The sequence below is a fragment of the Callospermophilus lateralis genome, chromosome 13, assembly GCF_048772815.1.
Source record: "Callospermophilus lateralis isolate mCalLat2 chromosome 13, mCalLat2.hap1, whole genome shotgun sequence".
Classification (NCBI taxonomy): Eukaryota; Metazoa; Chordata; class Mammalia; order Rodentia; family Sciuridae; genus Callospermophilus; species Callospermophilus lateralis.
The window spans coordinates 68,910,269-68,934,841 of NC_135317.1; the positions used below are offsets into that span (position 1 = coordinate 68,910,269).

General features: G+C 40.7%; 1 protein-coding gene across 1 annotated transcript in view; it reads left to right on the forward strand.

The window, feature by feature from the left end:
* Positions 1 to 24,573, forward strand: part of Ptpn14 (protein tyrosine phosphatase non-receptor type 14) — a 174,697-nt gene that overhangs the window by 65,611 nt on the left and 84,513 nt on the right. The window contains exons 2-3 of the mRNA XM_076832419.1: positions 4,060 to 4,387; positions 18,113 to 18,282. Coding sequence (XP_076688534.1) covers positions 4,214 to 4,387; positions 18,113 to 18,282 — 344 coding nt within the window. The 5' untranslated portion in view covers positions 4,060 to 4,213. The remainder of the gene's footprint in view (positions 1 to 4,059; positions 4,388 to 18,112; positions 18,283 to 24,573) is intronic.

A 24,573-nucleotide genomic window follows, 5' to 3' on the forward strand; every position in this document is an offset into this window, starting at 1 on the left:
ACCTATGTTGCCAAATTCCCTAAAATTCATCTTTACCTTAGGGTTCATTCTGATTTTTTTTTTTAAAGGAGGCTATCTTTTTTTTTTTTTTTTTGAATGCATAGTAAACAGAGTAAGGACTCTAATGTTATCTATTTTGAAAAGCAGTTTGCATTGAGAAAATCTAAGGTGTTATACACTTGGGACCTTTCTGTGACCTTATGGCATTTACTTATAAGTTTTATAATATTCATGTTATAAAGTGAATGGGACGAAGTCCCAGAGAGCCATGTGGGGAGAATCAGTTTCTTGGAGCCAAGCATTGAACAGAAAAGGAGATGGTTCAGAGTGGATTTTGCATCAAGTCCATAGTATGGTGGCATATTTCAATCCTGTCTCTGTCCATGACGAGCAGGGAGCTGAGTTTTGTTTGAGGTAGAACTATATGGCTTTTGGGTGATTAAAAGGGGGAACTTGACAGGTGTGCTGTGGATTCTCGGAGAGCTTAAAAATAATGGATAATTCATTGACTATTAAAAATGTTTAAACTGAAAGGAACTAAGAGATTGCTAATCTGTCTGGTTAATCTCAGACAGATTGTTACCTGGGGGAAGTTTAGGCATGGTACTTCCTAAAGGTAAGGGTCATCCAAAATGAGTGCCTGAAAGTTCTTTTCAGAAGCAGAGATCTAGATGTCACAGCCTTTAAACCCAGGAAAATGATGTGTGTGGGAGAGGAGGAAAAGCGCCAGCTCTGGAGGAGTATATCATCTAAAGTGTGTTAATATTTTTATTAGTATATTAAAATAAGAACAAATGACTGGGTGTTGAAAGAAAGGATGCCTTGTGTTGAGAAGGGTCTACAGAAGTTCATTAAAAGAGGCAGCAGCATTTAAACAGAGCTTTAGAGAGTAGGTACGAACATGTTTATTACCTTCTTTTTAACTTTTGGTTTTGAAAATGGACAGGAAAGCTAAAAGAGTTGCAGTAGATATCTGTACGCAGATATTCAGACAGCTGGACTCAACAACTGTTAAACCATTTTTTAGCATTTGTTTCAATTCTGAATTTTTGTATATGTTTTAACCATTTTAAAGTTGGGGCAGGCATCACGATGATTTTATCCCTGCTAAAGCCCACTGCCATCTCCTAACACCATTCTTCTCCATAACTGCAATCCACTATCAAAAATTCAAGAAAATTAACAATAACACATTGGTATCATCTAATTTCTATTTTTAAGTTTTTCTAGCAGTCTCATATAGCTTTGGTAGCTCCCCCTACCCCTCACCAAAAACAAAAAACAAAAATCCCTTGATTTAACCAATCAAGATGGGCACATTGTATTTTATTTTCCTGACTCCTAAATCTCTTCTACTCAAAGGCAGCCCTTTCTGCCTGCCCTTTCCAGCTCCTTTACCCCATTCAGTTTTTGTTCCATGATATTGACTTTCAGAAGGACCAGGCTGATTTTCTCACAACTTTTTTTGTTGATATCTTATCCTATAAGTTTTTTTGCAAATGGAAGATTTAGAAAGTCTTTTTAAAACTCAGAATGGGGTGGGGTGTGGTGGCACCCACCTTGTAATCCCAGTGACTCTTGGGAGGCTGAGACAGGAGGATCACAAATTCAAGGCCAGCCTAAGCACAACTTAGTGAGACCCTGTCTCAAAGTTAAAAATAAAAAGGGCTGGGGATATGGCTCAGTGGTACAATGCCCCCTGGGTTCAATCCCTGAACCAAACAAACAAAAAAACCAACTGAGAATAGGTATTTTCTAAGAAAAATGCTACCAGATTGTTGTTAGCCATGAATGTAAAGATATTGGTCCTGACATACTATTTTCAATAGATAATCTGCAAAATAATCTTTATTTACAAAAATAATATAGGACAGTCGAAAGACACTGGAACAACTAAAATATACATAAGGTTAGAGTTCTATTTAATATCTTCTGATATTAGTATCTACTGATAATAATATTCTACTGATATTACCCTGTGGTGGTAATTTTGCTGAACTTACATTCTTTCCTATGTACATGTCTTATTTATTCTGACTACTGCCATCGTCTACACACATTGCCGTGCAGAGTTCTATTTCACTAGCTGTGCATTGTGAACGTGGTCCTGTAGCATAAGTGTGGAGATTGTTTTTGATAGGATAGACATGCAACAAGCCAGCCACATTCCTGCATGGGTGTTTAAGGTGAGACACACCCAAATATAAAGTGCCTGGCCCAAGTTTAGAAAAGTGGTTTGTGATCACAGAGCAAACAGTTGTCTCTGTTGGAGGTTCTCCGACTAATGGAGGCATGAAATCCTGGCCTCTCTGCCCTGTGCTTCAGTCAGTCGAGGGGAATTTGTCAGTCGTAAACACTTCAGGGCTGTATATCTGGATTCTGGGCTACCGTCCCTTTCTTTTCCTTTGGGTAGGTCCCTCCATATTTCTGTACCTATCAGGAGATCAGGTCGGGCTACCTAGGAGGTAAACACGATGCGCTGCCAATGAGAAGTAAGTTAGAAATGTTAATAGATTTTACCAAGCCAGAGTCTCCAGCACATGTATTTTAAGCCATCATAAAGCATATACCTGTCATGTTAAGGAATGTGCCAAAGGCAAGTATCAAGAGACCTGCCGTTGGGAGTGCAGGAGTGTGTTTTGCTGTGTTGTAGCTTATGCCCTGACAACCTCCCGGAGGCCTGGGGGCTGGCAGGGAGTGGTCTATAAATATCGAAGCCATCTTATTTATTAATCTTCAGAATTCCTGCAACTATGAGTTACTCCTGTTTGTCCTCCTGAGTGTCCCGAGGCTCAGGGATATTTCTGTGTTGGTGGATAGAGGGAGGCGGTGAAGCATGGGTGGGTCTGCTGGAGTTAGGAAACCGAGTTCACCAAACAAATGAGCTAGAGATGGTCCTTGAAGCTTAATGGAGAACAGACCATTCGGATAGAAAAGCTTTCTGGATATTTCTGGGTTCTTTGAAAGATTAGTTTCACAAACCTCCCAGCCGGAGCATTGCGCGTGCAGGGTAGAACGGTAAAGCCATTTTTGTTGTTGTTATTTTACTCGGTGTTCTCCATGGCAGTGAAGTCCTCCTTCTCATTTGGTGGGACATCAGGGTGCCAGTAAATCTGGTTATTAGTTAAGTTGAATTATCTGTAATTTTAGTCACAGGGTTTTTTGCATCAGGCATTTTTTTGGGTAAAGGAACAAAATGATGGTAGGATGGTTCCACACATCTGTCTAAATATTTGTTGAAAAAAAGGACAAAGAGTTGTGTATTTAAGAATCACAGATTTTAGGGGCCAGGAGTGTAGCTCAGTGATAGAGCATGGGCTTAGCATGTGCCAGGGTTCCTGGGTTCAATCTCCAGAAACCCCTCAAATATAGATATATACACGCATACACACAGATATATTTTAAAATTATTTTTAAAAAGAGGAAAGTAGCTGATTATATGAAATGTGTATTCCTACCATTTCACATCATCCTAAGTAAATACACTATATAATAAAATAAAGATAAATGTTAAAAATAAAAGCTAAAGACATTAATTAAAAAAAAAAAGAGGGGAGGTAGTGTTACTGAGCGAGGAGGAACAAGATCAGATTTTAAGTCCAGCAAGGTAATGAAATCACTGAACTTCTTTTCATTTGTAATGCAAAGAAATTTATTCTCTAGGAAGGTTCATGAGATTAAAACGAGAATATAGAAGTTAAAGTGCTCAAATTATGCTCCTAGTGCTTTTTACGAGCAGACAGTATTGTGGAGTGGGAAAAGCATGTGAGTTGAAATTGCACGGACGCTGGTTTGAGTTCTGGCCTTTCAGTGAACACTGTTGAGTTCTTTAGTTGGTCTGAATTCTACATCTCTAGCTGTGAAGTGGCTTTTATCATAGAAGCCTCATAAGATAGGGCAGAGCACATGGCCTCCACTAAAACCCTCAGTAGCTTAAGAGTTCCTGGTGCTGGGACCTGGCTGTTCACCTGCCTCTGTGTGTGTGTGTGGGTGGTATGTACCACACCATTGAGACTTCCCTTCCAGCACATGACCGGGCTCTTTCTTTTCTTTCTGCAGCTGTCTTCCAGAAGGCCACGCTGGGCATGGACAACGCTTTCTATACCTGCAGGAGCACCGGGGGTAGTGTGATCACTCGGTTACAAAACTGCTAAGGCCATCTCAGGGGCGTGTGCGCCAGGACAGGAAGGCGGCGTCGAAGGGCCACAGAGCCATGCCTTTTGGTCTGAAGCTCCGCCGGACACGGCGCTACAACGTCCTGAGCAAGAACTGCTTCGTCACCCGGATCCGCCTGTTGGACAGCAATGTTATTGAATGCACACTGTCTGTGGAAAGCACAGGGCAAGAGTGCCTGGAGGCTGTGGCCCAGAGGCTGGAGTTGCGGGAGGTAAGCGGTGTGTGGGGATACTGTGCCCGTGTGTCAGGTGGGCATAGGAGGAAGAAATCCCTGGTGGACCCAGCCAGCTGTTTCTTGGCACCCGCCATGCCCTTTAGCCCAAGTGCTGTGTTCATGAGATCCTGCTCTTCTTAGCATGGGAGCGATCTCAGACTTCAGTGGGTCAGACCTGAGCCAAGGTGGCGGGACAGGGACCCTGTCTGGAGCTGGCTCAGGGTGGCAGATCCCAGTTGTTCCCACCAGAAAGGAGGTTTTCTGGGAGGTAAAAATGTGAGACTCTCCCCACCAAAGTCATTTTCTTACTTTGAAACAACGAGTGGGTAGTTGGTATCTTGGCATCTCCGACACAGATCAAGGAGAAAACGCCCACATTCAGAATGGGTGCAGCTGCTCTTCTGTTTGTTTGTTTCTATATTTTCCTCTTGAAGAAGAGAAAAAACATTTAAAGTGAGCGTGACCAGTGAGACTTTGGGGAGGGATCGTAAAAGGAGGATTTGTTCCTCTTAAGATCCTCACGGACCTGGGTTTTTTCATACCATCTGTGGGACTGCTTGGACTCCAGGCATCCCAAGGGCTGAGCATTTAGAAGGTCACAGCGTCACTCTTTAGAAGAGAACTGGGGCAGCACAGGGGCTCTGTGTTGTTCATGACCAGCAAGCTTTGCTTTTCTCAGGCTTACACTTAGAGACATTCAGGACAAGAGGCACAGACCTGTGTGTCTGGGTCTTGACAGCCTGGTATCCTGGCTGGTGGGTGGGCGGAGCGGGTGGGCAGAGGAGGCGGGCTGGATGGTGGTCAGTGTTGTCTGCTGCAGGCCCCAAGGTTCACGGTCCTGAGCATCAGAAAATGCTTCGCAATCATCTGAGGCTCTCGTGGGGTCCAGGTGACAGCACTGCCCAGGACTGTAGGTGATAGAGGAGGTGATGGTCACTGTTGGGAGTGAGCATATGCGGTTTCTTTCCCTCTGCACAAAGGCCCTGTGCCAGAGGGTCCTCCCTTCCCCTGCCCACCCCTGTGCTGTTCCCTGGGAGATTGTTTCACCTGAACCCTCTGTCTCCTGCCGTTCTTTGTGTTGAGGCTTTGGTTGCAGCGGTCATCCGTCCTTTGAGGTTTGCTTTGCAGTGCAGAAGCCTGTTCTAGACCAGAGAAGGGGAGGCGACACAATAGAGGCCACATGTGAAATGTCCTGCCTTGCTGATTGGTAGCACATTAGGGTTTTGAACGAACACACACACACACACACACACGCGCGCGCGCAGGCATAAAGGAAAAACCCTGATATTGCTGAGTAGTTGGGCAGTAGGCTCTAAGTTCCTGGAAGAAATTCAATTATAGCACATTAAAAATACATGAAGTGTTTTTACTTTTGAGGACTTTAAGTCACTCATGTTAACTGTGTATTATTTGTAGGCATTGATAGGAAGTATAGCATGTGGCTAAGTAGATATAAGCACAGGCTTGTAGAGCTTTTTTTGGGAGGGGATGCTGGAGATGGAACCCAGAGGTGCTTTACCTGAGCTACAGCCCCAGGTTTTTTTTTTTTTTTTTTTTTCATTTTGAGTCAAGTTCTCACTCAGTTTTGGAGGGTCTTGCTAACTTGCCTTAACGGGCCTTAAACTTTGTGATCCTCTACCTCAGTCTCCTGGGTTGCTGGGATTACAGGCATGCACCACTGCTTCCAATAGGCTTTGTAGTCTTGAACTTGGGTTCAGAGCATTATTCTGTCACTTACTGGCTGGGTATCCTTCGAAAAGTTACTGAAGCTCTCTGGGCATTGATTTTCCCACCTGTGATTGACAATAATGACGATTACCTACTGGGACTATTGTAAATCCTGGAAGTTTGTGTGGAAAATGTGTAATGCTGTATCTAATAATTTATATTGTTTAAGTTTGAATTTCTTAACAAACAGTTTTACATGGAAAGAAAATATTGAGCCACTGTATTAGATCAGGTTCTATTTTAGGACTTGATGAAACAAAGATAAATAAGCTACAGTTTTGTCTTCAAGACATGCACAGAACAGTAGGGGAATGTAGCACATAAAAAACACTCAGATTGAATGCTATCTGTGCTAAAACAGAAATTAGGAGCAGGCCTGAAAAGCAACTGTTCTCCTTAAGAATTGCGTAGTGCACTCACTGACCCACTGCAGCTTGGGAAAGAAAGTCTCCAAGGATACTTAGGAATTCAGCAGGTAGAAAAGAGGCAGGTCGTCCTGAACACTCAGAATTGGATTTTAAAAGATTCAAGGATGTGAAAGAGCAGTTACCAGTCTTGGGGGCTGAGAAGGAATCTTGGCCAGTCACCAGCTAGAGCTAGAGTGAAAGGAGAAAGGTGAGGTGTCTGGACATGTGCGTGGTAATAAATACTTGACTCAGACTGTCATTGCTCCTAGTGAGAGGGCAAAGGGCAGCCTCGGATTATCCCACAGCTATGCCTTGACAAAGGGTGAAGTGCAGTTAGATTCCCCTGTCAAGTGTGTGTGGAGCTGTGATTGATGTCCCATTAGGAAGGGGGCCTTGCGTTTAACACTGGCTTTGTTTTGACACGCCCTAAATAAGTTCATCACATTGGAGCAAATCACTTTCTCTTTGAGTTTTGTGCTTTCATTCTATGACAGATAACACTGAAGGTCTGACCTTGCGTAAATCAGTCCTGTCAATATTCTTGAGTGAAAGGGCAGATAGAGTCAGCTGGTGCTTTTTTCTTCATTTACACACGCACACCTGGAGCAGGATGGCCGAAAAGCACAAGTAGCAGGGGAGAGTGCAGGGTCGGTTCCTCAGACCTTGACCTTTTCCAAATAGAGCTGATGGTCCTTTAGAAGAGAAAAGTGAAAATCAATATAAAGTATAACAAAGTGTTTAGTCCTGATGCAGCCTTAGAAACCAGATGATGATGGATATTTGGCCTTGACATTGGAACTAGTTTAGTTGTATCCTAAATTTTATAATAGCTAATAATTTATAAAGGAAAAGATGTATAGTAGACTTAAAACAATTTTTAAAAACTTAATTTGTGATCTATGTTAATTCTTTTACCAGTTAATCTTGTAAGATAGTTGTAAAATAGGCTTCAAAGATTTCTTTCTTTTTTTTTTTTTTGGTACCAGGGATTGAACCCAGGGGGACTTAGCCACTGAGCAACATCTCCAGCTCATGCCTATCTATCTATCTATCTATCTATATCTTTTTTTTTTTTTTTAAATTTAGAGACAGGTTTCATTGAGTTGCTAAGTGCATTGCTAAGTTGCTAAGGCTGGCTTTGAACTTGTGATCCTCCTGCATTAGCCTCCCAAGCTGCTGGGAATACAGGCGTCTTCAAAAATTTTTAAAGACTATCTTTTAGAGTAGTTTTAGGTTTGAGAGGAAGGTACAGAGATGGTACTCCCCATCCCAACTCATGCATAGCCCCTCAGCCCTGCCAGTCAGATCTCTTTGTTAATATTAATGAACTTATGTCCTCACGTCACTATCACCTAAAGCCCTTAGTTTGCATTAGGGTTCACTGTTGCAGCTGCATGTTCTGTGGGTTTGGGCAGATGTGTGAAGGCTTGGAGGTGCGCGGTACACTGAGCAGCAAGTCTGTTTCAGGTGCCCTGGTGTGCTGCTGGTTCCCACGGCATTCAGAGGGTCCAGGTCTGGTTCATGTGGTAGCGAAGACCTTTGAAGCTGCATGTGCAGGATGCCTGCCCCAAGGAACTAAGGGAGCAGAGGAATGAGAAACCAAGCCCAGGGTACAGTTCATGCCAAAGGGCAGAAGCGGGAAAGAACACAGAATTTTTAGGACAGGGCAGAGGGTGATTTTCACCATTGCGTTTGTGAGTGTGGAGGGGGTCATGGCAGGGAGGGCAGGGAGAGGCGGGGAGTGTGGTGAGGCAGGCTGGATCTGTGAGTTTTAACTAGATCCTGTAGGGCAGTTTCTAAAATATATCACAAAGACTTAAAGAGAGTCATCACCTTTTCATGTCCCATGTACGCATGGAGCACTTTCCACCTATCAGCTCACTTACATCTTGTGAGTCTGCTGCTCAGGATGACCTGTGTACAGGCATTGTGCTGGTAAATTGTGAGGCTAGTCTAAACTGAGCCAGGTGACTCTCCAGGTCTAGTTCCCAGAAGAGTGAAGTGGAGGAGAAGGGTTTTGGTAACATGTTTTGGGAACCACTCTCTGAAGTTCTACAGCAAGAAGACAGACAGACAGACAAATGTGGCAGAGCTGGGGTGCAGCTCAGTGGTAGAGCACTTGCCTAGCACATGCAAGGCCCTGCTTCAACCCCTAGCATTGCAGAAAGAAACCAAAAAGGTATTTGTTTTAGTTTTTACTGCTGTGACTAAAAGACCCCATCAGAACAACTGTAGAGGAGGAAAAGTTTGAGGGCTCAATTTCAGAGGTCTCCATCCATAGACAGCAGGCTCCATTCCTTGGGACTTAAGGTGTGGCTGAACATCATGGCAGAAGAGTGTGGCAGAGGGAAGCGGCTCACATGAAGATCAGAAAGCAGAGAGAGAGGTCTCCACTTGCTAGATACCAATGCCAGAGCCATGCCCCAATTCCCACCTCCTCCAGCCACACCCCGCCACTTCAGTTACCACTCAGTTAATCCCTAACAGGGGATTAATTCACTGATTGGGTTGAGACTCTCACAACCCAATCATTTCTCCTCTGAATCTTCTTGCATTGTCTCACACGTGAGCTTTTGGGGGACACCTCACATCCAAACCGTAACAATGTTTCACAATTATTTTAATTTTCTAGTAAATACTCTGAAATTTGGGGGAGTGGAGGGAAACACTGCTGTGAGATGTGAAGTCATCAGAGGACTCCAAGGAGGAGCGTGATGTGATCAACTTGTGTATGAGGAAAAGGACCCAATGATGAACAGAATGGGGATTGGAAGGGAGGGACAGGAGGAAAAGGGGCTCCAGTGGAGACCACAGTGATCCTGGCAAGAGGTAATAAGAATGAATTTCTTAGAAAAAAAATATCTTTTCAATCATTTTCAAGGTCAGACAAAACTTACAGGTATGAGTTTCTATTAAGGAAGAGATTTGAGAGAGGGGACTGATAAAATCAGAATTCAGGTAATATAACTACAGCGTATCTGCATCAGTGGGTTTAATCCTTTTCCTTCTCCCCCAATAAAATCCTAGGAAGTATCATGTGTAAAATAGTGCTGTTCTGTTTATAGAAGGGGTGCTGTATCTATAGCTCCCATCTCAGTTTGTAGACCAAGGCTAAGAAAGGAATAACTAAAATCATGTTGCCTTATGACTAAATCATATATTTGAAAATTTGATGTTGTCATTTCTCTGTGTGTGTGGATTCCTCATATGTGGATTCAACTAATCACAGGGTTTTTTAAAAATTCAGAATATTCCAAGTATTCTGTACTGAACATAGGCAGCTTTTTTACCCCTTCTTGTTCCCTAAACAGTTCAATAACCACTACATAGCATTTACATTGTCTTTGGCACTCTGAGTAATCTAAAGATGGATTAATGTGTTCAGGAGGATGTGTGTAGGTTACATGCCTTTTTATAAAAGGGGCTTGAGTATCTGCCGATTTTATTATCCCAGGGGATCTGGAACGAATCCCAAGGGCTGACTCTATGTTTATTGTCCTTTATACAGTGTATACCTGTTTTGTGGCTTACGTAGCATATGTAGTTCACAATAATTTGCTACCATTACACACACAAGCTGGAATGGAGAATAAAGTGAACATACTGACCATGGTGAGGATGTGGAACGAGTGAGATTTGCATAGGATACCATGGTACTGTCAATTGTCTTAGCTACTTTCCTTTTTTAGGCACCCTCTGCTGCAGGAGTATAGTGGCTGGAAGTGTGATCTTGGACTAGACTGCCTGAGTTCTAATTGTCTGCCACTCAGCAGCTGTGTAATTCTAGATACTAAATTACCTGGTGCCTTGGTTTTCTCATCTGTAAAATGAAGGTAGTAATAGTAGCAACATCTGTGAGCTGATGGGATGAGTCAGTTTTGCAAAGCTGCCACAGTGTCACAGTGCCTGCCACAGAGAAACATGTCAGTATGGCCATGCCCTTTGCAAAATACCACACAGGTTGCCCAGCCTCTGTGATAAAGCTTCCAGAGGCTTCTCTCTCACCCTTCTGAAAATCTACTTGTTCCATTTTTAGATAAATTTAATGATTAGAGCCTCTGATCTGAGGATAGAGTCTTTCAGCTCCTTGAATAGTTACTAAAAATTGTGCTGTCCAGTTTGGTCTATATGTGGCTATTGAGCACTTGGGTTGTGGCTAGATTGACATATGGTTAAGTGTGAATTTGATGTCAGATTTTGAAGAATTGGTATAAAAAAAGGGTTAAAATATCTCAGTAATAACTGTTAAAATATCTCAGTAATAACTCTCAGTAATAATAATAACTCAGTAATAACTGTTATGTTGATTACAGGTTTAGATGAGATTTTGAATTTATCATTTTAAATAAAATTTGTTAAAATTAATCACCTTTTGGTACTTTTTAAAGGTAGCTATAAAATGATTTTAAAATTAATATGTAACTCACATTATATTTCTTTTTTAAATTTCATTTAATTTTTTAGTAATGAGGATTTAACCCAGAGTGCTTTACCAATGAGCCACATCCCCAAGTCCTTTTATGTTTTCTTTAGAAACAGGGTTTTGATAATGTGCTTAGGGCCTGGCTCTGTTGCTGAGGCTAGCTTAAAATTTGCAACCCGCCTGCTTCAGCCTCCTGAGCTGCTGAGATTACAGGCAAGTGCCACCAAGCCCAGTCTCACATTATATTTCTAATCATCAGTACTGTTCTAAGAAAGGCAAAGATGACTGTGTTAATAGTAATAATGAATATCCAGAATTCCAGGCTGGGATTGTGGCTTAGTGGTATAGCATTTGCTTAGCATGCATAAGACCCTGGGTTTGATCCCCAGCATTGCTACAACAGACAGACAACCACAAGAATTCCAGTGAAATGTAAAAATAAGCTAGAATGATATCTTTAAGGATAATCTTGGCTATTTAAAAAGCAACAAGTGGAAGAGGGAGAGATAAATGATTTAACAAAGGCATCTCAGATACTCTTCACTCATTGCTCTACCCTATTTGAGGAATAAAACTTCTATTTTATTGGAAAATCCAGAGCTCTGGAGAATATTGAATTTGATAACACTTCTATCTCTCCTAAGGATAGACAGAGAATCCTAGCTTTTAAGGGAGTCTGAAACAACAAATTCAGAATAATTTCATAAGGCAGGTAGTTATTCTTTAATTTAACCACCTCCCCCCTTTTTTTTCAAATTCATATTTTCATCTTTACTAAAAGCTGATGTATCCACAGTTGTCAGCAGCAGTAGAAATTTCCACATATGGCTAGAGCGTATCAAGACACAAGATCTTTGTATGCATTTCTTATCATCAAAGAAAAGTTAACTTATGTTAAGAATAATTGTGTGGTTTGATTCAAACTAATCTACTTACAGTTGGTACTTTATGTGTGATTTGGGGAGCCCTTGAAACCTCTTATTCCCTCTGGCCCTGGCAGATAATGGTGGAATCTTGCTGTATTCATAACTTCTTTAAACACATCCACTGTACATTTGGAGGGGATTGTAATAATCAACACTGATTAGGAATCTGCCAAGAGTAGATAGACTGTTGGGATAAATTGCTGGTGCTGGAATTTCGTGTTGTATTTTTATCTCTATAAAGATTATGATGTGAGGGGCTGGGCTTGTAGCTCAGTGGTAGAGCACTTGCCTCGAGTCTAGCATGTGTGAGATACTGGGTTCGATCCTCAGCAGCACATAAAAATAAAAAAATAGATAAATGAAGCTCTTGTGTCTACTACAACTAAAAAAATAAAATTAAAAATAAATTTAAAAAATTAAAAATAATTAACATTTAAAAATAAATAAATAAATGTTCATCATCACTAGCTATTAGAGAAATGCAAATCAAAACCACTCTAAGATTTCATCTCACTCCAGTCAGAATGTCAACTATTATGCATACAAACAACAATAAGTGTTGATTGAGGATGTGGGGGTACACTTATACACTGCTGGTGGGACTGCAAATTGGTGTAGCCAATATGGAAGGCAGTATGGAGATTTCTTGGAAAATTGGGAATGGAACCACCATTTGACCCAGCTATCCCTGTCCTCGGTCTATAACCAAAGGACTTAAAAACAGCATACTACAGGGACACAGCCACATCAATGTTTATAGCAGCACAATTCACAATAGCTAAACTGTGGAACCACCTAAATGCCCTTCAGTAGATGAATGGATAAAGAAAATGTGGCATATATACACAATGGAATATTACTCAGCAGTAAAAGAGAGTAAAATCATGGCATTTGCAGATAAATGGATGGAGTTAGAGAAGATAATGCTAAGTGAAGTTAGCCAATCCCAAAAAACCAAATGCCGAATGTTTTCTCTGATATAAGGAAGCTGATTTAGAGTGGGATAGGGAGTGGGAGGGGGGCATGGGAGTAATAGATGAACTCTAGATAGGGCAGAGGGGTTGGAGGGAAAGGGAGGGTGCAGGAGGCTATTAATGATGGTGGAATGTGATTATCATTATTATCCAAAGTATAGGTATGAAGACATGAATTGTTGTGAATATGTTATGTATATAACCAGAGATATGAAAAATTGTGCTCTATGTGTGTAATTAGAATTGTAATGCATTCCACTGTCATATATAAATAAAAAAAATTTAAAATAGATGATGATATGAAATCTCACTAGCTCTCTGTCAGACCTACAATGTGAATTGGCATTTGGACTCCATTTTCTAGGAGTTGAGACCTTAGGTGAGATAACTTCCCCCGTCTTCCCCTGTAAGGCTTCATCTTTTTTTATATGCCAAGGGAGCAGTGCCTCCTATACCTGTGTGATTCTGCAGTTTGTTTTCCTGCCCTTTCATGGAGATAATGGCTAGGAAAATGAAGATGGCGCAGTTGTTAATTATAGATGTGTCAGTTGTAGAAATCCCAGACCTACCCGTAGTGGAGGTTGATTGCACACCATTTGGTTCTTACAGTTTAAAGTGGTTTATTTTCCAAAGCTGTTGGAATGTAATTGCATGAAGTGCTGTTTCAGAGTCTGCTTATGGTCACCTTTTTGAAATATTTTCCATGCCTTGGTGAAACGGAGAAACTGCTAATGCTTGCACATAACTCCTGTACTTTTTATGTGGACGCACACCAACACTGTTTCTTAATTGACAACGGAAATACTGGGTAAGACAGGCAACCTGTTACAACTAAAGGCAAGATGTTTTGAACTTTTGCTTCTGGATGATTAGTTCTTCAAAATGCTTTAATTAAGATCAAGAGTTTAATCCCTTCTAATTGCCAAGCCTGAATCTGTTACCCTTACAAATAATATTAAATATTAAAGCCATTCCATAGGTCACAAAACTGGAAAAACAAAACCCTCAAAAAAGATAAAATCTTATTAGTTGTTAATGTTCAGAAATATATCATGTCTTTACACATAAATGATTGAACAAATCGAAAAGACTCTAAGCTATTTTCAATAGACTTTATTTTTTTAGAATGGTTTCAGATTCACAGCAAAATTGAGCAGAAGGAATGGAGATTTCCAATATACCCACTGCCTCAAGCTATTTATAATGACCTTTATTCCCTAGAATCTTTTCACAATAGGGACCAATGAACATTTTAATGCTAAAGTCAAAGATACACCAATCTGCCACTGAAGAAACCAGCAGACTTTTTGGTCTATTTATGCTTCCTCTGTTAAAATACAAAACCTCAAACCAAATCAAAACTATCACATAAAAATAACACTTTAGTGTGGCTTTCCTACGTTGTTTTACCATAGTACGTTTTTAGTAATTGGTTCAGAGATGTGGGTCCTCTCCCTGGGAATTGGTTCTTTGGTCTTCTTTTCTCATTGCAGTAAAGTCATTGCAGAACTCAGGGCACCAGCTCTGTGAGCTCTAAAACTTAGAGAGGAAATAGGGCTTTTTACCCAGCCCAGAGGGTATCATGAGGATCCTCTGGGTCTGGCTTACCTTTGGTCCCTTAGACATGAAACAGACGTTTCAGGCATTTACTCAGGTAATGCGAGGAGATCCTTCTGGTTAGGGAGAAGGTGGTTTCTGTTTGGAATCATCTTCTACATTTTCCTCACCCACGTGGCAGTGTTCAGCAATGGAGCCCAGCTCACAAAATGCAGCTAGAGTTTAAATTGGCCAGTCTGTTATGAACAGGCCTGGTGTGGTCTCAGCTGGGCTCAATGGGATTAATAGTCCCTTGGGCAGTACACAGGAAGTTGGTTGGTGCACATGCGAGTTGAACTGAGGGCTCAGGTTCTGATTCCATTTCCTGTGAGGCACTGTGTAGACATGGCTATGTTGAACTTCAACAAAGGATTGTAAGAGCTTCGAATCAGGATCTTTCTGCTCTGGAGTAGGGGTGTAACCAGAGGCAGAAGGACAGAAGTGTGGTGGGAATGGAGAAGGTTATTTTGGACACAGCATCAAAAAAATAGTGTAGGGATGGGAACCTCATAAATGGATTTTCCTTCCTGCTGGATAACTGAATTCAGCACTAAAATCAGGATATACTGGGTGTGAGTAGTTGTAAACTGTGTGCTGCAGATAACTTGCCTCCCCTAATTCTACCCTGCACCGGGAACCCCATTTCTGGAATAGTTATGTAACCATTTCATTGGGTAATTGCATAGTGAGTCACTCTGAAATACTCTTCGTCCTCTGGAAAATGCTGCATTTAAGCAGCAGCAGCAGCAAAAAAATGCCATAAATTAGTTTTTTCCACTAGAAGTGGTTTGCATTGTTATTTAGAACTCTGTATTATTAACTGTGGCTCAAGATTATCACCTTACTCTGAGTTCTCTTCTACTTCTTCATTTCTACATGTGGGTGGGTGCGTGTTGGTGTGCAGGAGCATGTACTTCTTCATGTGCACGTGCAGATGTGTGCACTCCATAGAATATTCTTTGGATGTGTTTTGCAAGCATTCAGATCTGGTTTCATGATTTGAATGGGTGGGAATGAAAAAGAGGAAATTTGAAACATTAACCTTTAAGTCATAGGAGCAATAATATTTTGTTTTGTTTTATAAAATCAGTTGTCAAATGTTTATGTGGTTCCTGTGACCCTTTATAATTTGAATGTTACCAATTTGAGGAAATATTACAATTAGAATGAGGTAAGGACCATAAAAATACCCGCCAAATGTCAAAACTACTTTTAGTGAAAGATCATAAATCATGGTTACTCTATTAAGCAATTGTGAAGCTTGCCCTCCCTTCCTCCACCCATGCTTATAAAAGGGCTCTTTTCCAACTCTAATTATTGCATAGCATGTTACAGTTTATGTACATTACCTCATTTATTATATGTAAACACTCCTAGTCATCCAAAATGTAGTGGGAGACCCTTATATGGCACTATCCTCCACAAAGGGATTCAGAATAATGCAGAAATGCCTTTGACCTTTATCAAACAAGTTTGCTGAATTAACGACCCAAGTTACCTTATTGGAGGCTAGCCTAAGTCTTTATCATAGATCCCCAAGAATATCATCAGACTGATGTTCCAGTGTCCCTAAATGCCTATACTGAGATTTTAAAAAACTAATTTAGTGGAGTCACACTGCTTTGTTGTTATTTTTTCTCTTATACTCCTTAGGTCCAGCTTCTGCTTTTGTCTGCTTTTCCCATTACTTCCAGAATGATCTCTGTTTTCTAATTCTAATTCTGTGTTAGCTTTCTGTCATTGTAACAAAAATACCTGAGATAATTGACTTATAAAGAGAAAGGGTTTATTCTGGCTTATGGTGTCACGGTACCAGTTCATGGTTGATTGGCCCTGTTGCTTTAGGCCTTTGAAGGCAACATTTCAGGATGGAGGTACCTGGAAGAGCAAAACCATGTCCCTCATGGATAGAAAGCAAAAGAGAAGAAGATGAAGAAGAGTCTGGGGTCCCAAAATCCCTTTGAGGACACACTGTTTACTGGTGATGGTGGTGGTAACAGCAGGAGTAGCAGAGCCAGCAGCCACAGAAGGCAGTGTTTATGAAGTACTTACCACGTGCCATGCACCTGAGTGGCAAGCATTATCTGAAGCCCACTCCTTACAACAATCCTAGTTATTCCCATTTACAGGTGAGAAAGCTCAGAGTCTTGTAGGGGCTAGGGTGGAGAGAGGCACCCAGTGACTTGCACAAAGTTACTGTATGAACGGTGCAAAAGCTGGGAAATGAATTGGCTTCAAAGCCTGTCTCTTGCTCTTTAGCGGTATTTCATTTCCTCTACGTGAGCCTGAGCTTGTGTTGGAACACCTGATGGACTCACTGAAGCGAGGAAATGAATAGTAGGGTCAGAATTCACTCAAGTGTGCCTAAGTTGATAAAAATATGACTGGGACTCTGATTGTTGGCATTTTTGTCACTTGAGAAATGGATATAGATTTCTGATTCTGAACTTGCTCTTTGGAACATCATGGAAGAAGGCTGATGAAATCATTGTGCCCATCTGAAAGTTAGTCCATTTAAAAATGTCCTTTAAAAGCACCTGGGTTTGCAGCTTTGTGTAGGCAGGGGACATCTGGTTTCCTAGGAAAATCAGAGTCAGAGTTTCATTAGAGATTTTGGTAGGGTCATGGCAGAGATTGATCTTTGGTAAATTGAGGGGACAGCCAGCTGGAGCAGGAGCATCAGTGTAAGAATGCCTTTGGAAATTAAACCTTGCAATGAAAACATTCTTTTGAAGGCAGATTTCCAGGTGTGCTGCTGTAAACGGTCGTAGGCTATAATTGAAATATAAAAGAATCTTCAAAAGCCGTGTTCTGTTTTTTGGTGATTATTGTGCTAATCCTGAAATCCTAGCATGAATTAATATAAAGACAGGATTGGGTGCATAAAAGTACCTGTTTTAATCATTGAGCATGTTGTTCAAAACTAAACTAGTTGAAGCTAAGGGTCTAAGGGTGAAAAATCTCACTTTCATCTGTTAGATCCCACCAGTCTGCCAAGAACAGCCATCAGGGGCTCCTGGGGCAGCCGTGGAGAGGAGAGCCTTCCCCTTTCTGCACTTGGTACCTGGAGAGAGATGCTGCAGTTCATGAATAATAAAGTGACAGGGTGATGCTTTCAAAGTACTTCATTAAAGTTCAAAAAGAATGACTACAGTTTTGGTTAAAATCTGGCATCGTAGGAACACATTCTACAGTGCAGAAGCTTTCAGTTGGCAGGTTTTATCTTAGGGGTTGAGTAATAAGTTACTCTGTAAGCAGGTGCAATAACTATGTTAGCCTTTGCCAGTGAGCTCCATATGCAATCACGAGGCATTGGGAAGACACACAGGAAAACCAGCCTTTAGCTCCTAGGAAAAAAAAGGGGGGGGGGGTGGTCAGCACTGTCCACACCCTGCACCACCCTCTTTCCTAATACAGTTGGATAGGGACCAACATTTACAAAAGGCCACACTGGGTAGGATGCTGCATCTGGATGATCAGTGTCAGTTACAGTATTCTGTGGATATGATTGCCTTTAATTTGTTCCAAACCTAGAAAATAGAAGCTGGATCCTTGTGTATAAGTTGAGGAACTGAAAATGATGCAGAAACTGCAATCTTGTGTTTTGTGTGATCTCAGGATGCATGTGGAAAACATGAACTGATGCAGTTTTATACCCTTTTATCTAGACGCACTACTTTGGCCTTTGGTTTCTCAGCAAGAGCCAGCAAGCACGATGGGTGGAGCTGGAGAAACCGCTGAAGAAACATCTGGACAAATTCGCTAATGAGCCTCTGCTTTTCTTCGGAGTCATGTTCTATGTGCCAAACGTGTCATGGCTTCAGCAAGAGGCCACAAGGTAGGTGCACACCCCTTCTCCCCATACAAGGATATGAAATAACTGTGATACTCTTGATGAAGCAGATGAGCTGGTTGATGTAGTGGTGTATATAGTGGCAGAGAGGGTGGGGTAGTTGGACAGTGTTGACCTGTTGCTTTGCAGCTGTAGATTGAACCAGGGCCTCACATCTGCTAAGCAAGTACTCTCTGCATGGTTGAATCCATCTGGCTAACCCTGGTGGTTCCCTGTAACAGTGGTAAGGCAGCAGTGATTTTGAGCCAGGCAGAACATTGTGTCAAGCAACATAGAAGAATTTTGGGGGGAATGGTGGAATTTATAACTTATCAGGCTTTGGATTTGAAGATTAGGAAGGTAACTAAAGATGGATGTAAAATTAAGGAGGAAATGTTGAGAGGGCAAGAGTTTTGATTGTTCTGGGTTAACCCATAAGATCCCATCATTCTAGACCTGGGATATGTATTAAAATTTAAATTGAGCAACAAATATGGCACTTATGATAACTTTGAAAATAAATATTATGTTTATATAGTTCTGTTCCTTTGAGAAAACTAATAGATAGATATTCACTTCACATCCTCTAATTTATCTATATGCATATACACCTACACACACATATATATGAAAATGTGTATAAAATACATAAGCTCTAGATCATGATTTTCAACCTATTTTAATGCACCTATGTCAATTTCATGGAATATCTGCAAAATGGAAAACTTGGAACTTAATGGGTTAAATAAGAGGGGACAGGAAGTAAACAGTAGAGAGAAGCTCTGGATATTGGCCCTATTCTGCTGTACCTTGGAGAAACCATTCGCCATCTTGAACCACTTGATATTTCCCCCTCTTATTTGTAAATTGAGATATTTGTAAGAGTTCATAAAGTTCTGGTAATTTATAATTTTGTCAATAAAACAAATACATTTTTGTTGATATAGTAAGATTTATTTACTAGTAAGAATTTTCCATGAAAATGCCTTGGGAGACTCTTTAGCAAATGAATATTTCCAGCAGGAAAGGGAATCCAATAAACCCTCTACTCCCCCGACCCCACCTTTCTCTGTAGTGCTGGAAATTGAACTAGGGCCTCACATGTACTAGGCAAGTGTTCCACCACTGAGCTGCGTCTCTAATGGGCTGCATTTCACCTTGGCATTCAGAGTGCTTGGGAACCAATAAGTGACATACTTATAGGAAGGCACAGTATTCTACTTTTCACTTACATAGTTTGGTAGATCTTAAATTTTTGAAATAAGGGTGCACTTGAAATTTTTATATATGTTTTTGATAGTCTCTTTTTTAAAAAATATTTTTTAATTGTAGATGGACACAATACCTATATTTTATTTATTTATTCATTTTTATATGGTGCTGAGGATTGAACCCAGGGTCTCCTTGTGCAAGGAGAGTGCTCTACCGTTGAGCCACAATCCTTGCCTCCGATAGTCTCTTCTTTTAAAATCAAAAACGTAGGGAGGCCCTAAGCAATTCAGTGATATGCTGTCTCTAGATAAAATATAACAAAGGGCTTAGTGGTTAAGTGCACTTGAGTTCAATCCCTGATACCAAAAAGCCAAAACGAAAAAACCAAAAGCATGCTGTTGCTAAATAGGTGTTGTGTCTGAAAATAGAGGCCATGGGTTAACTCATAGTCTGACTCAGAAAATCAAGTATGCAGGAATTTATCCATTATCATGATAATCATTTGAAGCACTTTGACATACACTAACATGCACTTGTTTTCAAGTTATTTCATCAAGTCCTTCTTATATAAGAAATGACCACCTCCTCCAATGAAGCAGTTTCTGCTGTTTAGAATCCTGCTTGGGTACTTAACACAGTGCTAGGCACACAGCATTAGGATAAGTACTTGCTGAAACTCAGCTCTTGGATCACTAAATTCAAGCCAAGTGACAAGGGCAAAATATTACAAATTAGTGCACATTGAAAAAAAAATGTTGTAAGAAAAATGAAGTTTTGTTACAACGGAGAGACTTATTCTGTACTGTTGTGGAGGAAGAGTAGTTGAAATGGTGCAGGACTCGGAAATTGTGCTTTGTGAAGTTAAGGAAAAAGAGTTGACTTAGCTTAGAAAAATGAAGACTTAAAAGGGCACAGTAGCTGCCTTTAGGTATTTAAAGACTTGTCTCTCTCTAGGGGGTATTCTGTTAACTCAGGAGCACAAAATTAGAGCCGACAAGGTGAAGTTCAAGGAATTGAAAGACTTGGGCTATTTGGTCCTACATAAGAACACAGTTTCTAATACTGAAGCCATATAAAAGTGAAACAAGACTTACAAAAGGATGAGATCTCTGGGAATATTGCAGCCTAGATGGCCTATGTGTGTCTTATTGAGGAGGCCACTATATTGGGTAGGATATTGGAATGGATCAGTGGTTCTCGGACCAGGGCCTGCTATTTCATAATTATGTGGATCATTTATGATAAATACGGATTCTGGAGCTTTAGCAGAAGTTTGAATTGGAATGCCTAGGGCTGGAAATCAGGAGGAGATAAAAAGAAATAGGACACCTCATGTGTCCAAACTTGGGACTAGATGGATGAGTTAACCTCTAAAACTCTCTGTAGTCTTAGATTTTCTCAGAAAGTAAACTTAAAGCCGCATCATTTGAACAGACTGTCAGTAATATTTGCATTTATAAACTGAAAAAAAAAGTGTTTGATTTCAAGGTTTGAGTTGTAGAATAAGAAGTTTGGGAGGTGGCTATTGGTTAGAAAGAACTTCTTTCCTTTTGCTTTAGAATTTCTTTCTACTCAGCTAGTCTGGTCCATTTTAGATAAAGGTTAATAAGGGGGAAAGAAGTGTTTTCCAGTACAGGATTTTGAAATAAACTCTTACTGTCATGTAAGCAGAAAAATCAATGAAGAAAAAAATTTTTGAAAGACATTTTCAGACTGAAACTTTGGAAGTAAACTGCGGAGATTTCAGGCATAATCTGCTTTTTTGGGCAAATAATGTTTAAAGTTAGGAGTTGGGTTAGCACCAAGGAATATCTGTGTTTGTTTTCAGCATACAAAAATATATATATATTTTTGTCTCCAAGGGGCCCTAAAATGGAATGTGCCAAGGGGTGTCATAGCAAGTGAAAGACTTAAGCCCAGGAGGTGGAGAAATAAGAGAAAAGAGTGTTGTAAGTAAAGAAAGGAAAGTTGATAACAGGAGGAAAAACGAAAAAAAAAAAAAAGAGAGAGAGAATTGTTGTGCTTGGGTTTCTGAGGGCCACCAGCAATGACCCAGGTGTGATTCCATGAGTCTTGTCATGAGTTGTAGGGATGTGGACTAGAGTATAAAGGAGAGCTGGTTTGAACACAGTAACATGTTTAAATGCTGAAGTTTTCTGGGTTTAGTGTTAGACATGAATAAATGAGCTACACTCAAGGTGAAGAATCCATTAACAGTCAGTAGGAGCCTTTGAAAATCAGAGTTTTAGAAGCATCTAAGGTCTAAACTGAATTGCTGAAACTGCCTTCCAGGCATAGTAGCCTAGGGGAAGCAGGGAGGTGGGGCTGGATTCCAGTGGCATGTTTCACAGAGGCCCCAACAAAATTCATTAGGAGCTGGTTAATGACTAACTCTCTAGCCCTAGGTCCCCTGTCATCCCAGGTGGAGATGGGGTCTGGCATCTCCCAGAGCACCTGGGATCAGCCGTGTCTGACACAAAACAGTTAGTCTTTGTGATGTCCCTCCGAGTAAGATATTTGCATAGATTATAAATAAAAATCTGCCTTTGATTGGCAGGCAATGGGCAACCTATTGGAGAAGGCAAGGATTCAGCCATCTGTTCTTAAAAAATAAGCCTTTGTCTGGAGCCAACCAAACTTGTTTCCAGCCATACATGTTTGCCTTGGTTTGGTTACTTCTGTTTAGGAGTAAAACAGGTTCTATAGCATTAGTCATGACCAGCCTTTTTTTTTTTCTATGAATAGGGGCAGAGAATCTAGGGTTAATACTCTGGGGTTTTGGTGTGTATGTGAACCTAAACACAACACATGTATGTGTGCATGTGTATATGGGTGTGTATAATCTCAAGACATATGGGGGTAAAAGATTTTTTTGAAGTATTTATTTCACTTCTTGTCCCCAGATGGTCCCACCTGTGGAAATTTATAGGTTAACATGTTACCAGCAGCTAAGCCAGGGTCTCTGAGGATCCTGCCTGGCCAGAGTCAGCCACCTGCCTGCCTCAGAAACAAGTAAATGATCTAAAAAGGAAAAAGAATTTTACACAGTTTGATTATACTGGGGAGAAGCAGGTACATTGTTTCTCCATAGGTTCTACAGAAGTAGTTACAATTTATAGAAACAAAAGTCAGATGATATGTGTGTCTATGCATGGTGTATTATGTATTATACATATGTATATATAAATTATCATATACATACACATACATATATATGTATATGTATAAATACATTAATTAATATACCTAGGCTATGCTAGGTAGTGCTCTGCTGCTGGGCCAGGACAGTACTTTTTAATCCTCAGAATGAGGAAGTTTAAGAGTTCTCTGTTTCAAATAGGGTGTTCAGAACAACACAATAAAAATTTGAGAATGATGTCGATTGCAACCTGTCTGATAAGGTGGTTGACTTTATTAAAATTATCAACTCCAAATCATTTTGAATTAGAAAATTGGGAGGCATTGCCTTTTTGACACTAATTTGTCTCTGTATGTCTCATCTCATCCTCTGGATGTGACCATTGGGGAATAGATCTTTTTACGGCGAGGGAAGCCTGCCAACATCCATGATCATGTTAGAGAAGAAATGGTCAAGTCAGACCTTACCTTAAGCTGACAACTGAATGAGAAGACAAGAAATAGCAGAAGGAGAATACACATAGGAGTACATATCAACGTGGGAACAGAGAAATTTGGACGTTATTCCAGAAGTGTGAAAAAACTGGCAAAAAGGACATACTAGTGGACAGATGGGGATGAGTCACGAAACCATAGGAATTAAAGAGATTAAGAACCACTAAGTTTTGTTAACTTCACTAAGATATATTACCTTGGGGCTTTAAAAATGTTAGTTTTCCCCCTTTGGTTCAGATGACTCAAGGGATGGGGGACCACCATAATTTTTTCCATTTTGCTTTGCTTCTCTTATTTCTTTTTGCCAGATTTTCTGATCAGCAAAGGGACTTTTGCTACAGTTCATTCCCCACCCCCCCATTATGCCCTCCTGACTCAAAGGAAAGATTTTTGTAATGTGTTTGAATGATCTGCGTAGCAACAGGCTCATTATAAACACATGGTTTTCAGATTTTTCTGGACCCAAAAAGAAGAAGAAGAAAAAAAAAATGGTTTGTAAGAGGTGGAGAAATTCTTAGTCAAACAGAAGGATACTTAACAATTGCAAAGGGAAGCCAGAAAACTGCTGGCCACAATCATTGCTTTTAGTTGAGGTCTGGGATTTTTCCAAGTCTTCATCAAGTGAGGAAGTCTCTCTCTAGTTTTTTTCAGTACTAAGGAGAACAATTAAAAAAAAAAAAGGAATTTTTGAAGAATGAATTTAGGCTTTAGAGTTTCAGTTGCTGAGTGCGTGCATGGCTTCTAAAATTTTTCTCTACCAAAACATATTTATCTTTATACTACGCACTGATGAATGGTATGTTTGCCTAGTGCAAAGGAGCTTCTAATTGTCCCAATGAGCTCACATAACATTTCTTCCTTCTCCAGCACATGTTGCTAACTTGCCTGTTGGGTTGGGACTATTCATCCTGTTAGGGATGATGAGCCCTCTACGGAATTTACATAGTGCCACTACTGCGGAAGCCAACACAGTTTCTCCCCTTGCCTAGGACAGTCTGAGTACACTGTTGTAAACTGGAGGAAGCCCCAGGGCTATGGGACCTGTGCCAGTTACTCTCCATCTCCGGGTGCTTCCTCTGTGTTTTCTGAGCTTCTCAGCCACCGAGGGCCTGCCCTGCTCTTAGGATCACTCTTCCGTACATCTCCAACTGCTTCAGAGTATTGGACTACGAGGCTGTAGTCTTGTCTGCTAGGTAATACTGCCTGGCAGTTATTACCTGAGAATCTTTAAAATGCTTAATCTCTGTGTGGGCTTGTATGGGGCATTCTTGAATGTTAGACGTGGTTCTTATCTGGGAAGAGCTGACTGGACAAGTTGTCTTTCAACCAACTGGAATAAATGCCCACATTTAAAGCTGTGCTGTTTACGTGCCATAATGAGTGTGAGTGCATTTTTTGGTGATAGTGAGTGACAAAGGAGTTAGGTGATTGCATTTCTAGTCTGTGATAAGG